Source organism: Pseudophryne corroboree, chromosome 9 (assembly GCF_028390025.1).
Source record: "Pseudophryne corroboree isolate aPseCor3 chromosome 9, aPseCor3.hap2, whole genome shotgun sequence".
In the NCBI taxonomy this organism is placed as follows: domain Eukaryota; kingdom Metazoa; phylum Chordata; class Amphibia; order Anura; family Myobatrachidae; genus Pseudophryne; species Pseudophryne corroboree.
In genome coordinates, this window is record NC_086452.1 from 116,073,283 (window position 1) to 116,088,914 (window position 15,632).

Sequence of the window (15,632 nt, forward strand, 5' to 3'; positions counted from 1 at the left end):
TAGAAAATACACCACAGTCCTGTGCATTCTAACTTAAGGTCATTTATGTACAGTATAATTCAAGTGCAAAGTCTGGAACCTGATCCCTGGAGGAGGAGATGGGGCAGTGGGGCCAACCGGAGGTCCCCCCTCCAGCTTTATGAACTTACACCTTATAATACTGTATATACTGCAAACTTTGGTGAAGATGAAAAGGTTTCACATTATTTTAGAGACTCTGCTGAGCCTTTGTAAATGATGAATGTTTTTTATTAAAAAGAAACGTGGCATCATGTATTTTACATGTTGTTACCCTAAATATGACTGACTTTAAATTTTGAGTAAGCTTCAATACTATTGAAACTGTAAGTGAGTTCTTAGTTTCAGACAAAAGAGAGATGAAGAATAGACTACCTTTAGGAGCTGCTATAAGTCTGTATTACACTCCTTAAGGCCCAAGGTTAACATATTTGGCGAGCCAACCAGGTGGTGAAGTGGGTGTAAGAAGTGCTAGGCACTATGCGGAAGCAGGAAAATTGCTCTAAAAGCTAGTAGCCTTAAAAGCACCAATAAAAAATTAAAAGGTAATTCCACACAACGGAAGGAAAAAGTTAATTCACACTTCAAATTGCTCCAAAAAATATCACAGAAGAGCATCCTCCAAGGAAAATTCATTACTCACTCCTCATCTAACAGATTAAGGAATCCAGGTAGCCAGTTTTTACTTCATATGGTTTTAGTGAATTGGGTGTGGTACAAGGTGCAGCCCTGTATGTATGGCTGCTTCACTACAAACATCTTCTCTTCATCTTGCTCCATAAATCCAGACAAACATCTACATGCACTTGTGGAAATCAAAGCACAAGGCGGTTCTGATTATGCATCTCACAGCGGATATTGTGCACCTCGTTAATTACCCCCATAGCTTGACTGAAAAATTATACCAGAGCTGAATAATTGACCTGGAATAGGACAGGGTAAACAGCAAAACAGTTTTTCCTCCATCAAGTTTTATTTCCGGATTGAAAAAGCCAGAAAAAGGACAAGAAATATTGAGAATTATTTACAATTTGTTTTTAGTATATTATTTCTCTTTCACAAAAAAATCCCCATCAAAATCCCACAATTTATTTTTTCTTTTTTCTTTTTAATTCTGGGCAAAAACAAGTTATTTTATGTACAATCAATTCAGTCTCCAGAGTCCTGTTTTAATCATGACTTCTTTCCTGATTTGCACAGAGAGAAGCGTTACATGTACATAGCACTCTTGTGAAGTGTCCATCGCTGTAGAGAACTAGATGAACGAAGCCTGTTCCTCAGAAGATACATATGTATAGTCGTGGATATGGGTTTTGGTATCATATTGTACACTTTTCGCTTAGCTTTACTTTGTGCTCACCTGAAACCATCAGAGGTACCAGGTATTACTATTACAGTAGAATACCATTCCAGTTGAAACACAATACATATTATACATAAATAGTACAACAGCCATTTACCATTTCTCCACTTTACCTAATTCACCAGAATTTGAGAGACTACTGTGAGATTAAAATTTTCTGATCAGTGAGAATCACATTTACATGGAGACATCTGGTGGCAATTCATACAGACGACTTTGCTCGAAACTGCAGCTGAGACATTTTTCTATTTTGCCCTAAGTTTGGGGCAATTAAAATACTGTAAGTAACATTTGTGAAGCATTTAGTAGGACATCAAACCCATTATGATTTGTATCCTAATAACCAATTGTTCAGTTGCAGATCATTGGGAAACCCTTGTTCAATGCCATGCTGTGACACAACTCGTAGAAACCAGAAGTTGGTTTTGTCTCATCTCATGATATATGAAAGTAACTGCCTGGTTGGTTACATTGGCATTTGTGATACTTGTACTAATTTATTAACCAAGCCATATGGTGTAAATTAGAAACAATGGTGAACATTTGTGACAGAGCGGCAAAGGTGAATCAATAATAGGGAACCATTTAAAGCAATAAAAATATAATACAGTTAAATAAGAGGCATAGGGGAGAATTCAATCGTTTTATGGGTGCCCATAATCAATGGGCAGCTGAGGGAGCTGTTCAGTTGTTTTGCCGATGGGCACAAGTGCCATGAGCAATGGCCACTTGTGCCCAGAGTGTCAATTACATGCCGAAACTGTAGTTTGAGTGAGCAAAAGCACAAGTTTTTGTGCATTTCAGCTCGCCCCCGTAGGAGGATGCGAGCAGAAATAATGGGCGTCCACAGCACTCGCGCCCGATCTGCAAAACAAATCAATAAATCAGACGGGTGCCCTTTACTTGCAGCTGCCCAAAAAACAAGTTAACCCACCCCCCAATAATGTTTATAAAATCACCTAAAATTGGTCAGGAACATTGAGCAGCCATGTGTCCTGTGATGCCAGTACACAGCGTAAACAGTAACTTCTACATGACAAGTAACAGTGTTATAAGAAAAATGGCTTTGTACAGTTTCTAATACAGTATTGTTCTCCTCAGATCATGACAGCAGGTACCATACTACCAAACCCCCTCACCTGCTGGGGCAGGAAACAAATAGTACAAAAAGCTCACTGATGTGCGCTAACAAAATAAAAATAATTTCTTTTTCACATTTTATTAATATTTCTAAAATATTTAACTTGTTTTAAAAAGTCCTTACACAATACGTTCAACCCAAAATCTAATGTACAGTACGCCATTTAGGATTTCCACAGAAGTGACTAACACTTTTCATAATTCAAGTGTCCCTGAGGCTCCCAATATATTAAGATATGGATATGTGATTCTGTGAACCATTCAGTACAGTATGATGATGACCAGCTACCAGTTAGCCACACGGTTGGCCATAATTCATAAGTATTAAATTGTATATCTATTTTCCACACAATGTTATGCTATTTTTGTACTTTTACAAATTTAGGGAGACATTGAGGCTGATAGTGTACGGGGTCTACATGACACTGGCCACGCTTACATAGTGTGGTCACATTCCCCCTGCTTCTCTTAATAGGCCCATAAACATTTTTAGCCCCAGGCCCGTGAGGCTCTTAATCCAACCCTGCCGGTACCCCGTTTCCCAGTCTCTTTATATTACATCACATGAAGACAGGACTCTCAGACATTTTTACACAAGTTAATGCTCCATTGAAAGAAATGGGATTTAAAAGCATAAAAAACAACATATATGCTAACAGTTCCAATTCTCAACATTTAAAAAGGGTGTATCAGACTGGTGTGTGAATGTGGCTTTGTGTGGAACCAGGGTGGTTTAGGTAGAACATGGGCTGATATGTGTAGTACAGCTTGTGGACTATATTGTTGAAAACTGATAGAAGTATTTATCGAGAGAAGTATTTATCGAGAATTCATTCTTGAAGAAAGTATTCTACGCTAATGGTGGGATAGGGTCATTAGGTCAACAGCACTTAGGTCGACAGTCATTAGGTTGACCAATATTGGTCGACATGCAGTAGGAAGACATGGTCATTAGGTCGACGTGAACAAGGTCGACATGGAAAAAGGTCGACATGAGTTTTTCAGTTTTTGAACTTTTTCATACTTTACGATCCACGTGGACTACAATTGGGAATAGTAACCTGTGTCGAGCGCAGCGATAGTGGAGCGAGGCACCTTGCCTGAAGCATGGTGAGCGAAGCGAGCCATGCGAGGGGACACGGTGCACTAACTGGGGTTCCCTGTCACTTTAAGAAGAAAACAACACCAAAAAAAGCAAAAAAACTCATGTCGACCTTTTTCCATGTTGACCTTGTTCAGGTCGACCTAATGACCATGTCGACATAGTGACCCTGTCAACCTACTACATGTCGACCAATAGTGGTCAACCTAATGAGCCATACCCATAATGGTGAAGTGAATTGGAAAGCACAGGAAACAGGATCAAAGTGTCATACAAGCTTTGGCAGGGGACAACACAGTGCGAGTCTGAGAACTGTAACGTTTTTTGCACAGCAGATTAGATTTAATTCAGTATTAACTCTCTTTTTTTTTTTTTTTAATTGTTCTTGTAGGTTTCAGTCCCTGAAATTTCTCTATTTTTTTAATGTTCTGTAATACTGATAAAATGCACAGTATCACGTTTGTTGCCAATCTTCTCTAATAATCCCAAGTACAGTATTAAAGATTTCTCCCATATACAATATCTTGTATTCTGTACTAGATGCAGTTATATATGTGGTATTCTCTACACCAGGCCTGGCCAACCTGTGGCTCTCCAGCTGTTGTGTAACTACACATCCCAGCATGCCCTGACACAGTTTTAGAATTCCCTAATAGCAAAACTGTTGAAGTGCATATTGGGAATTGTAGTTTCACAATAGCTATAGACCCACAGGTTGGCCAGGCCTGCACTACACTTAATGAGCTGGGCAAATACAGTACAGAGTGATTACATCATGATAATGTGCAGAGGTCTTGTCATATATTAGGGTCTAGTACTGTGATGTGTGGCTCTAGAATACACCATAAATAATAAATGATATTCAAAACACTGCCGGTTATGATTCACATATTTAACACGTTTGTGAAGCGGATTATGAGCTGCATTATGCTAATACTTTTCCAAAAGTAAAAAAATAAATCAAACTGTGTTCATATACAGTACAACTAGTAGTACTTAAGTAATAGTAAATGTAATTCATTATTTACTCTTACTTATGTATACTTTACGCTGTTGAACACTATTTATCACACAGTTCACTTGATATGTAATTAACGCGATTAATTCCTCAATGGTCTACTTTTTAGGCAACCCATAAAGATCTAACTATTACTTTTTTAAATAAGTGGTAATATATTGACATCACGTTAAGAAAACGTAGACAGAACGTTAATGGGAAATCCTTAAAAGGTAGATGAAAAGAATAGTCTCAAAATTTGAGTGCTGCAGACTGGAAGCTGATACATAATACTAATGCCAACATTTTCACCTAAAACTCCCCAAAATAATTTGCCAATTAAGTCTACACCAGAGTATTGTAGCCATAATGTTCATTTTACATCTGTACATATGATCATTGGGGTTTATGTGGTTGCTGTATTCTGTTAAACATAAAAGGGAATCATTCTAACATATGGAGACGTATGCTAGTAAAACCTGATGCATTGGATCCTTGGACTTAATATGTAATTTTCTATATACACAGAATAATAACCGTGCTGATTAATGTGCAAAGCAAGGGTTAAATTGGTATGTGATGATATAAAGTGACCACTGTCTGAGAAAAGGGAAGAGACAGCGTCTGTGTGACTAATGTAAGTGTATGTTTAGCATATTATTTAGTCTTAGATTTAAGGGTACCTTCAATGCCCATGTAACGCCTTGTGTAGCTCATGCAAAGTCAAGCATGCTCATCCGTCTAGATGCAGGCTAGGCATGAAAACTCTAACACAAGTATTGCATGTCCCTTACATGTTTTCGGTACCACCTCCTATTTCCACCTGACCCCTATCTATTACAATACACTCAAATTGTAACAAAAACATCATTCATGAGTTCACAAATAGAGGAACGTGATATTTTATGGGGTGAAGCGAAAAATGTAGGTCATCATCTCCCTGTACGCTGACAAGGGCTTAAGGGCTCAGGGATAGCACTTAACATGAAGCCATCAATTCTGGCCAATCAACCAGTTCACACCTTCAGCAAACCACTGTATTCACTACTAAGCCACGAATTGATAGAAGTCTGAGAATGCAAGTCAAGAAGCTCTGCAGCCAAACATCTTTTCATTGGCATTTTTGAAAGCCATTTAACATTGGCTGCCATGCTCAGAGATTGAATACTCGGAAAGATAATCAATCTCCAATATTCCAAAACACAAGTACTGTGATATCAAAGTATCAACGATCAACCTATGATCCCCACGACCTACTAACATATTACGACCACCCCATTTCCACAGTTATGTTTTGAGGCTTGACGTTATCCATGCATCCCCTTTGAAAGAATTGCATGTTTCTTCTTTCCCAAGACTTTACTTCTGTTTTTGGCACAAGATAGTAAAATACAGTCTTCAACCCCTCAAGGAATTGCCCGGACTTGCGGTTTTGGTTAGGGGAATGGCAGTGAGTGCTGTGGGGGCTCTTCTGGAAGAAGCTCGGTGATGTAAAGGAGGGGCCATTTAAATAATACCTGCTGTGGTACAGCATGCTCGCCCCGCCTTCCCTTAACACCGGTCATCCTCTTCTGTGTCACTTAATTCACGGGAAGCTATCACAGGTGGGATGCCACCCTTCCTTCTACGACGATAGTGGCCATTGGGCATCTGCCATCCATGGCGCATTGCTGGAGCAGCACCAATGGTGTTAGAACGACCTAGACTGGTAGCCACAGCGACCTCAAAGGTGAGAGGGTCCTCAGTTGGGCAGTCTGAGCTTTGCATTTCCTCATGTAGGGCCAAATATGGCTCTGAAATATAGTGCTGGGGAGTCGACTGAGAGCTATGACGCCCCTGGAGGGAGCAGGAAGACTCGCTCAGGCCTGGTTCGCTAGGAAGAGGAGGTATATTGTCACTGCCATTAAGGGGAGGTGAACTGTGTTTCTGTCGGCGGATTAAAGAAGAAAAGGAGATAAGAGGTCTTGGAGTTGCAGGCACAGAAGGAAGTTGGCGTCGCCCGCGCCTTGGAGTGCTTGTGTCTGAAGGAATGCAGCTTTCATTCAATGAGTCAAGTATCTGTGGGGGTGACAAACACATATCAGTGATTCTGCCTCAGAGGTGTCATATAACATTCAGTTTTGTGCATTACATGTCTTGGTTGCTACGATAAATTCAGATAAAGCCAACATGGAGCTGGATTATTGCACACTCTCCATACACCCATCCTCCAAGTGCACCAAACTGTGCCATGAACTTTGTGACTTAACAGTACCAGAACTCTCATAGGGTGTGTAAGACGTTGCCAGCGGTTGAGATCCTGGCCAACAGCATTCTGACGCTGGGATCCCGGCAGCAGGGGGGAGGACGGCGAGTGCAGGAAGCCCCTTGCGGGCTCAGTGGCTGTGCTCGCCAAAGGTTCTATTCCCACTCTATGGGGTTTATTTACTAAGATTCGTGTTTCAGGCGATTTTGTGGGGGTTTAATCTCGATTTTTATCGGACGTATTTTACTGCAACTTTTTGAATTCATGTACGCAAATTTACTAAGCTGCCGAGTTTTCGTTTTTCGTATTTTCCGATGTCGATGTGATTCGTATAGTCGGGCTGTGTTTTACGGGAGTAATTAGTAAAACACTGCCGGACATAACACAATGAAGCCCGGCCGGATCAGTGAGATCCGTGCAGAGCTTCATTGTGTGCATGATTAGGTGTTAAAAAGAGTTACAAATCTAAAAAAAAAAATTGCGTGGGGTCCCCCCTCCTAAGCATAACCAGCCTCTGGCTCTTTGAGCCGGTCCTGGTTGTAAAAATCCAGGGCAAAAAATAACTGGGGTCCCCCCATATTTATACAACCAGCACCGGGCTCTGCGTCCTGTCCTGGTTCAAAAAATACGGGGAACAAAAGATGTAGGGATCCCCCGTATTTTTAAACCAGCACCGGGCTCCACTAGCCAGAGAGATAATGCCACAGCCGGGGGACACTTTTATATAGGTCCCTGCGGCCGTGGCATTACCACCCCAACTAGTCACCCCTGGCCGGGGTTCCCTGGAGGAGTGGGGACCCCTTAAAGCAAGGGATCCCCCCTCCAGCCACCTAAGGGCCAGGGGTGAAGCCCGAGGCTGTCCCCCCATCCGTGGGCGGTGGATGGGAGGCTGATAGCCTTAGTGTAAAAATAAGAATATTATTTTTTGTGGTAGAACTACAAGTCCCAGCAAGCCTCCCCCGCAAGCTGGTACTTGTAGAACCACAAGTACCAGCATGCGGGGAAATAACGAGCCCGCTGGTACCTGTAGTTCTACCCCCAAAAAAATACCCCCAAAAAACACAACACACACCGTGAAAGTAAAGCTTTAATTAACATACATGCACACTTACACACACATACTTACCTAGTATCCAACGTAACACCTCGGTCCCGTTGTCCAGTAGCATCCACGGTGGACCTGTTACAAAATTCCCAAAATACTCACCTATTATCCGGTGAAGTTCGGTCCTCTTCAGTCCATGTAGCATCCAGGGTGCTAAAAAAAAAAAACTGACAAAACCCGAACCCTCCCACTAAAGAGGTTCCATGTTTACACATGAAACCCCTTTTTCCGAATGCCGGGACCCCCCTTGACTACTGTCACGAGAGATCCCACCAGCCAATCAGGAAACGCCACGTCATGGCGCTCTCCTGATTGGCTGTGTGCTCCTTGCCTGTCAATCAGGCGGAGCACAGCGGCTAGAATGGAGGATCGCGATCCTCCATTCTAGCCTATGATGGGAACTTTGCAGTCTACGGTTAACCGCAAAGTTAATTGGGGTCACTCTGGATTCTACTGGACAAGGGGACCGAGGTGCTCCGTTGGATACTAGGTAAGTATGTGTGTGTAAGTGTGCATGTATGTTAATTAAAGCTTTACTTTCACGGTATTTGTGTTGTGTTTTTTATGGGGTTTTTTTGTAGTACAACTACAGGTACCAGCGGGCCCGTTATTTCCCTGCATGCTGGTACTTGTGGTTCTCCAAGTACCAGCTTGCGGGGGAGGCTTGCTGGGACTTGTAGTTCTACCACAAAAAACAATGGGGGTCATTCCGAGTTGATCGCTTGCTGCCAATTTTCGCAGCGCAGCGATCAGGTGAAAAAATAAGATTTTACTTACCGATAAATCTATTTCTCGTAGTCCGTAGTGGATGCTGGGGACTCCGTCAGGACCATGGGGAATAGCGGCTCCGCAGGAGACAGGGCACAAAAGTAAGCTTTTAGGATCACATGGTGTGTACTGGCTCCTCCCCCTATGACCCTCCTCCAAGCCTCAGTTAGGTACTGTGCCCGGACGAGCGTACACAATAAGGAAGGATCTTGAATCCCGGGTAAGACTCATACCAGCCACACCAATCACACCGTACAACCTGTGATTTGAACCCAGTTAACAGTATGATAACAACGAAGGAGCCTCTGAAAAGATGGCCCACAACAATAACAACCCGATTTTTGTAACAATAATTATGTACAAGTAATGCAGACAATCCGCACTTGGGATGGGCGCCCAGCATCCACTACGGACTACGAGAAATAGATTTATCGGTAAGTAAAATCTTATTTTCTCTAACGTCCTAGTGGATGCTGGGGACTCCGTCAGGACCATGGGGATTATACCAAAGCTCCCAAACGGGCGGGAGAGTGCGGATGACTCTGCAGCACCGAATGAGAGAAACTCCAGGTCCTCCTCAGCCAGGGTATCAAATTTGTAGAATTTTACAAACGTGTTCCCCCCTGACCACGTAGCTGCTCGGCAAAGTTGTAAAGCCGAGACCCCTCGGGCAGCCGCCCAAGATGAGCCCACCTTCCTTGTGGAATGGGCATTTACAGATTTTGGCTGTGGCAGGCCTGCCACAGAATGTGCAAGCTGAATTGTACTACCAATCCAACGAGCAATAGTCTGCTTAGAAGCAGGAGCACCCAGCTTTTTGGGTGCATACAATATAAACAGCAAGTCAGACTTTCTGACTCCAGCCGTCCTGGAATTATATATATATATATATATATATATATATATATATATTTTCAGGGCCCTGACAACGTCTAGCAACTTGGAGTCCTCCAAGTCCCTAGTAGCCGCAGGCACCACAATAGGTTGTTTCAGGTGAAACGCTGACACCACCTTAGGAAGAAACTGGGGACAAGTCCGCAGTTCTGCCCTGTCCGAATGGAAAATTAAATATGGGCTTTTGTAAGACAAAGCCGCCAATTCTGACAATCGCCTGGCCGAGGCCAGGGCCAACAGCATGGTCACTTTCCATGTGAGATATTTCAAATCCACAGATTTGAGCGGTTCAAACCAATATGATTTGAGGAATCCCAACACTACGTTGAGATCCCACGGTGCCACTGGAGGCACAAAAGGGGCTGTATATGCAATACTCCCTTGACAAACGTCTGGACTTCAGGAACCGAAGCCAATTCTTTCTGGAAGAAAATCTACAGGGCCGAAACTTGAACCTTAATGGACCCCAATTTGAGGCTCATAGACACTCCTGTTTGCAGGAAGTGCAGAAATCGACCTAGTTGAAATTTCTTCGTGGGGCCTTCCTGGCCTCACCCACGCAACATATTTTCACCACATGTGGTGATAACGTTGTGCGGTCACCTCCTTCCTGGCTTTGACCAGGGTAGGTATGACCTCTTCCGAAATGCCTTTTCCCTTAGGATCCGGCGTTCAACCGCCCTGCCGTCAAACGCAGTCGCGGTAAGTCTTGGAACAGACATGGTACTTGCTGAAGCAAGTCCCTTCTTAGCTCCCGAGGCCATTAGTCCTCTGTGAGCATCTCTTGAAGTTCCGGGTACCAAGTCCCTCTTGGCCAATCCGGAGCCACGAGTATAGTTCTTACTCCTCTATGTCTTATAATTCTCAATACCTTGGTTATGAGAAGCAGAGGAGGGAACACATACACCGACTGTTACACCCACGGTGTTACCAGGACGTCCACAGCTATCGCCTGAAGGTCTCGTGACCTGGCGCAATACCTGTCCCGTTTTTTGTTCGGGCGGGACGCCATCATGTCCACCTTTGGTCTTTCCCAACGGTTCACAATCATGCGGAAAACTTCCCGATGAAGTTCCCACTCTCCCGGGTGGAGGTCGTGCCTGCTGAGGAAGTCTGCTTCCCAGTCGTCCACTCCCGGAATGAACACTGCTGACAGTGCTATCACATGATTTTCCGCCTAGCGAAAAATCCTTGCAGTTTTGCCACTGCCCTCCTGCTTCTTGTGCCGCCCTTTCTGTTTACGTGGGCGACTGCCGTGATGTTATCCCACTGGATCAATACCGGCTGACCTTGAAGCAGAGGTCTTGCTAAGCTTAGAGCATTATAAATTTGCTCTTAGCTCCAGTATATTTATGTGGAGAGAATTCTCCAGACTTGATCACACTCCCTGGAAATTTTTTCCCTGTGTGACTGCTCCCCAGCCTCTCAGGCTGGCCTCCGTGGTCACCAGCATCCAATCCTGAATGCCGAATCTGCGGCCCTCTAGAAGATGAGCACTCTGTAATCACCACAGGAGAGACACCCTTGTCCTTGGATATAGGGTTATCCGCTGATGCATCTGAAGATGCGATCCGGACCATTTGTCCAGCAGATCCCACTGAAGAGTTCTTGCGTGAAATCTGCCGAATGGAATCGCTTCGTAATAAGCCACCATTTTTACCAGGACTCTTGTGCAATGATGCACTGACACTTTTCCTGGTTTTAGGAGGATCCCGATTAGCTCGGATAACTCCCTGGCTTTCTCCTCTGGGAGAAACACCTTTTTCTGGACTGTGTCCAGAATCATCCCTAGGACCAGCAGACGTGTCGTCGGAACAACTGCGGTTTTGGAATATTTAGAATCCACCCGTGCTGTCGTAGAACTACTTGAGATAGTGCTACTCCGACCTCCAACTGTTCTCTGGACCTTGTTCTTATCAGGAGGTCGTCCATTTTCTTTGAAGACGAATCCTCATTTCGGTCATTACCTTGGTAAGGACCCGGGGTGCCTTGGACAATCCAACGGCATCGTCTGAAACTGATAGTGACAGTTCTGTACCACGAACCTGAGGTACCCTTGGTGAGAAAGGCAAATTTTGGGACATGGAGGTAAGCATCCCTGATGTCCCGGGACACCATATAGTCCCCTTCTTCCCGGTTCGCTATCACTGCTCTGAGTGACTGCATCTGGATTTGAACCTTTGTAAGTGTTCAAATATTTCAGATTTAGAATAGGTCTCACCTAGCCTTCTGGCTTCAGTACCACCATATAGTGTGGAATAATACGCCTTTCCTTGTTGTAGGAGGGGTAATTTTATTATCACCTGCTGGGAATACAGCTTGTGAATTGTTTTCAATACTGCCTCCCTGTCGGAGGGAGACATTGGTACAGCAGACTACAGGAACCTGCGAGGGGGAAACGTCTCGACATTCCAATCTGTACCCCTTGGATACTACTTGTAGGATCCAGGGGTCCTGTACGGTCCCAGCGTCATGCTGAGAACTTGGTAGAAGCGGTGGAGGGCTTCTGTTCCTGGGAATGGGCTGCCTGCTGCAGTCTTCTTCCCTTTCCTCTATCCCTGGGCAGATATGACTCTTATAGGGACGAAAGGACTGAGGCTGAAAAGACGGTGTCTTTTTCTGCAGAGATGTGACTTAGGGTAAAAAACGGTGGATTTTCCAGCAGTTGCCGTGGCCACCAGGTCCCATGGACCGACCCCAAATAATTCCTCCCCTTTATACGGCAATACATCTTTGTGCCGTTTGGAATCTGCATCACCTGACCACTGTCGTGTCCATAAACATCTTCTTGCAGATATGGACATCGCATTTACTCTTGATGCCAGAGTGCAAATATCCCTCTGCGCATCTCGCATATATAGAAATGCATCCTTTAAATGCTCTATAGTCAATAAAATACTGTCCCTGTCAAGGGTATCAATATTTTTAGTCAGGGAATCCGACCAAGCCACCTCAGCTCTGCACATCCAGGCTGAGGCAATCGCTGGTCGCAGTATAACACCAGCATGTGTGTGTATACTTTTTAGGATATTTTCCAGCCTCCTATCAGCTGGCTCCTTAAGTACGGTCCTATCTGTAGATGGTACCGCCACTTGTTCTGATAAGCATGTGAGCGCCTTATCCACCCTAAGGGGTGTTTCCCAACGCGCCCTAACTTCTGGCGGGAAAGGGTATACCGCCAATAATTTTCTATCGGGGGAAACCCACGCATCATCACACACTTCATTTAATTTATCTGATTCAGGAAAAACTACAGGTAGTTTTTTCACATCCCACATAATACCCTTTTTTGTGGTACTTGTAGTATCAGAAATATGTAACACCTCCTTCATTGCCCTTAACGTGTGGCCCTAAAGGAAAATACGTTTGTTTCTTCACCGTCGACACTGAAATCAGTGTCCGTGTCTGGGTCTGTGTCGACCGACTGAGGTAAATGGGCGTTTTACAGCCCCTGACGGTGTTTGAGACGCCTGGACAGGTACTAATTTGTTCGCCGGCCGTCTCATGTCGTCAACCGGCTTGCAGCGTGTTGACATTATCACGTAATTCCATAAATAAGCCATCCATTCCGGTGTCGACTCCCTAGAGAGTGACATCACCATTACAGGCAATTTGCTCCGCCTCCTCACCAACATTTTCCTCATACATGTCGACACACACGTACCGACATACAGCACACACATAGGGAATGCTCTGATAGAGGACAGGACCCACTAGCCCTTTGGGGAGACAGAGGGAGAGTTTGCCAGCACACACCAAAACGCTATAATTATACAGGGACAACCTTTATATAAATGTTCCTCCCTTATAGCATTTTAATATATATTCATATCGCCAAATCAGTGCCCCCCCTCTCTGTTTTAACCCTGTTTCTGTAGTGCAGTGCAGGGGAGAGCATGGGAGCCTTCCCACCAGCATTTCTGTGAGGGAAAATGGCGCTGTGTGCTGAGGAGAATAGGCCCCGCCCCCTTCTTCTCCGGAGTCTGTGATATCTGGCAGGGGTTAAATACATCCATATAGCCTCAAGGGCTATATGTGATGTATTTTTCGCCATACAGGTATTATACATTGCTGCCCAGGGCGCCCCCCCCCGCGCCCTGCACCCTCCGTGACCGCTGTGTGAAGTGTGCTGACAACAATGGCGCACAGCTGCAGTGCTGTGCGCTACCTGATGAAGACTGAAAGTCTTCTGCCGCCTGGTTCCGGACCTCTTCAATCTTCAGCATCTGCAAGGGGGGTCGGCGGCGCGGCTCCGGGACGAACCCCAGGGCGAGACCTGTGTTCCGACTCCCTCTGGAGCTAATGGTGTCCAGTAGCCTAAGAAGCCAATCCATCCTGCACGCAGGTGAGTTCACTTCTCTCCCCTAAGTCCCTCGATGCAGTGAGCCTGTTGCCAGCAGGACTCACTGAAAATAAAGAACCTAAAAACTTTTTCTAAGCAACTCTTTAAGAGAGCCACCTAGATTGCACCCTGCTCGGACGGGCACAAAAACCTAACTGAGGCTTGGAGGAGGGTCATAGGGGGAGGAGCCAGTACACACCATGTGATCCTAAAAGCTTACTTTTGTGCCCTGTCTCCTGCGGAGCCGCTATTCCCCATGGTCCTGACGGAGTCCCCAGCATCCACTAGGACGTTAGAGAAAACGGCATTTATGCGCATGCGTATGGCCCGCAATGCGAACGTGCTCTTTGTGGTTGTGCTCAGGTTCTAGCGAAGTTTTCCTTCGCACTGATGGCCACACGAAGATTGACAGGAAGGGGCGCTTCAGTATCAACTGACTGTTTTCAGGGAGTGTTTGCAAAAACGCAGGCGTGTCTGAAAAAATGCAGGCGTGGCTGGGCGTTCGCTGGGCGGATGTATGATGTCAAATCCGGACACGAATAGGCTGAAGTGATCGCAAGCGCTGAGTAGGTTCAGAGCTACTCAGAAACTGCACAAACTGTTTTTGCAGAGCTCGGCTGCACATGCGTTCGCACTTCTGCTAAGCTAAAATACACTCCCCAGTGGGTGGTGGCATAGCGTTTGCACGACTGCTAAAAACTGCTAGCGAGCGATCAACTCGGAATGACCCCCAATATTCTTATTTTTACACAAAGGCTATCAGCCTCCCATCCACCGCCCACGGATGGGGGGGACAGCCTCGGGCTTCACCCCTAGCCCTTGGGTGGCTGGAGGGGGGGACCCCTTGATTTAAAGTGTCCCCACTCCTCCAGGGAACCCCGGCCAGGGGTGACTAGTTGGGTTGGTAATGACACGGCCGCAGGGACCTATATAACAGTGTCCACCGGCTGTGGCATTATCTCTCTGGCTAGTGGAGCCCGGTGCTGGTTTAAAAAATACGGGGGATCCCTACATCTTTTGTTCCCCATATTTTTTGAACCAGGACCGGACGCAGAGCCCGGTGCTGGTTGTATAAATATGGGGGAACCCTACGCAATTTTACCCCCTGTATTTTTACAACCAGGACTGGCTCAAAGAGCCCCAGGCTGGTCATGCTTAGGAGGGGGGACCCCACGCAATTTTAGTTTTTAAATTTTTAAGCCAAACAGACCCTTTCCCACAGATAAGCATGCACGGATCTCACTGATCCGTGCATGACTATCCAAACACGCCAAGAAAAAGCAGTCTATTTTTTTGCTTTTTTTTTTTACGACGTCTATGTTTTCCCGGCAGTGTTTGGCTATTGTCGGCAGTGATTGAGAATACAAATTCTTAGTAAATTACCGAGTTGTATCAAATGACAGCCGTGTTTGACTGATGGTCTATTTATTCGTATTTGTGTGTTCAGCCGTGTATCTCAATACGAATAGCCCTAACACTGAGATTTGTGTTTAGTAAATTCCCGTGTTGACACTTAGAAAAAAAAAACTCGGAAAAAATCGGGACTTTAGTAAATATACTCCTATGGGTGTCATGGACACCCACGAGTGGGAATAGTCCCTGTTGGTTGGCATGCCGACCATTGGGATAGTGAGGGGGCAGAATGTAAGGGAGGTGTT

The 15,632-nt window shown here is 45.0% G+C and overlaps 1 protein-coding gene across 9 annotated transcripts in view; it reads right to left on the bottom strand.

Annotated features, from left to right (window-relative positions):
* Positions 1–546: 546 nt before the first annotated feature.
* Positions 547–15,632, bottom strand: part of CACNA1E (calcium voltage-gated channel subunit alpha1 E) — a 1,569,892-nt gene continuing 1,554,806 nt past the window's right edge. For 5 of the 9 annotated variants that reach the window (XM_063939789.1, XM_063939784.1, XM_063939790.1 and 2 more), the window contains one exon: positions 548–6,678. In XM_063939789.1, the coding sequence (XP_063795859.1) occupies positions 6,172–6,678 (507 nt within the window). In that variant the 3' untranslated portion in view covers positions 548–6,171. Of the gene's footprint in view, positions 6,679–15,632 lie in introns of all 9 variants that reach the window. The other 4 variants (XM_063939782.1, XM_063939783.1, XM_063939786.1 and 1 more) reach the window with 1 other exon arrangement.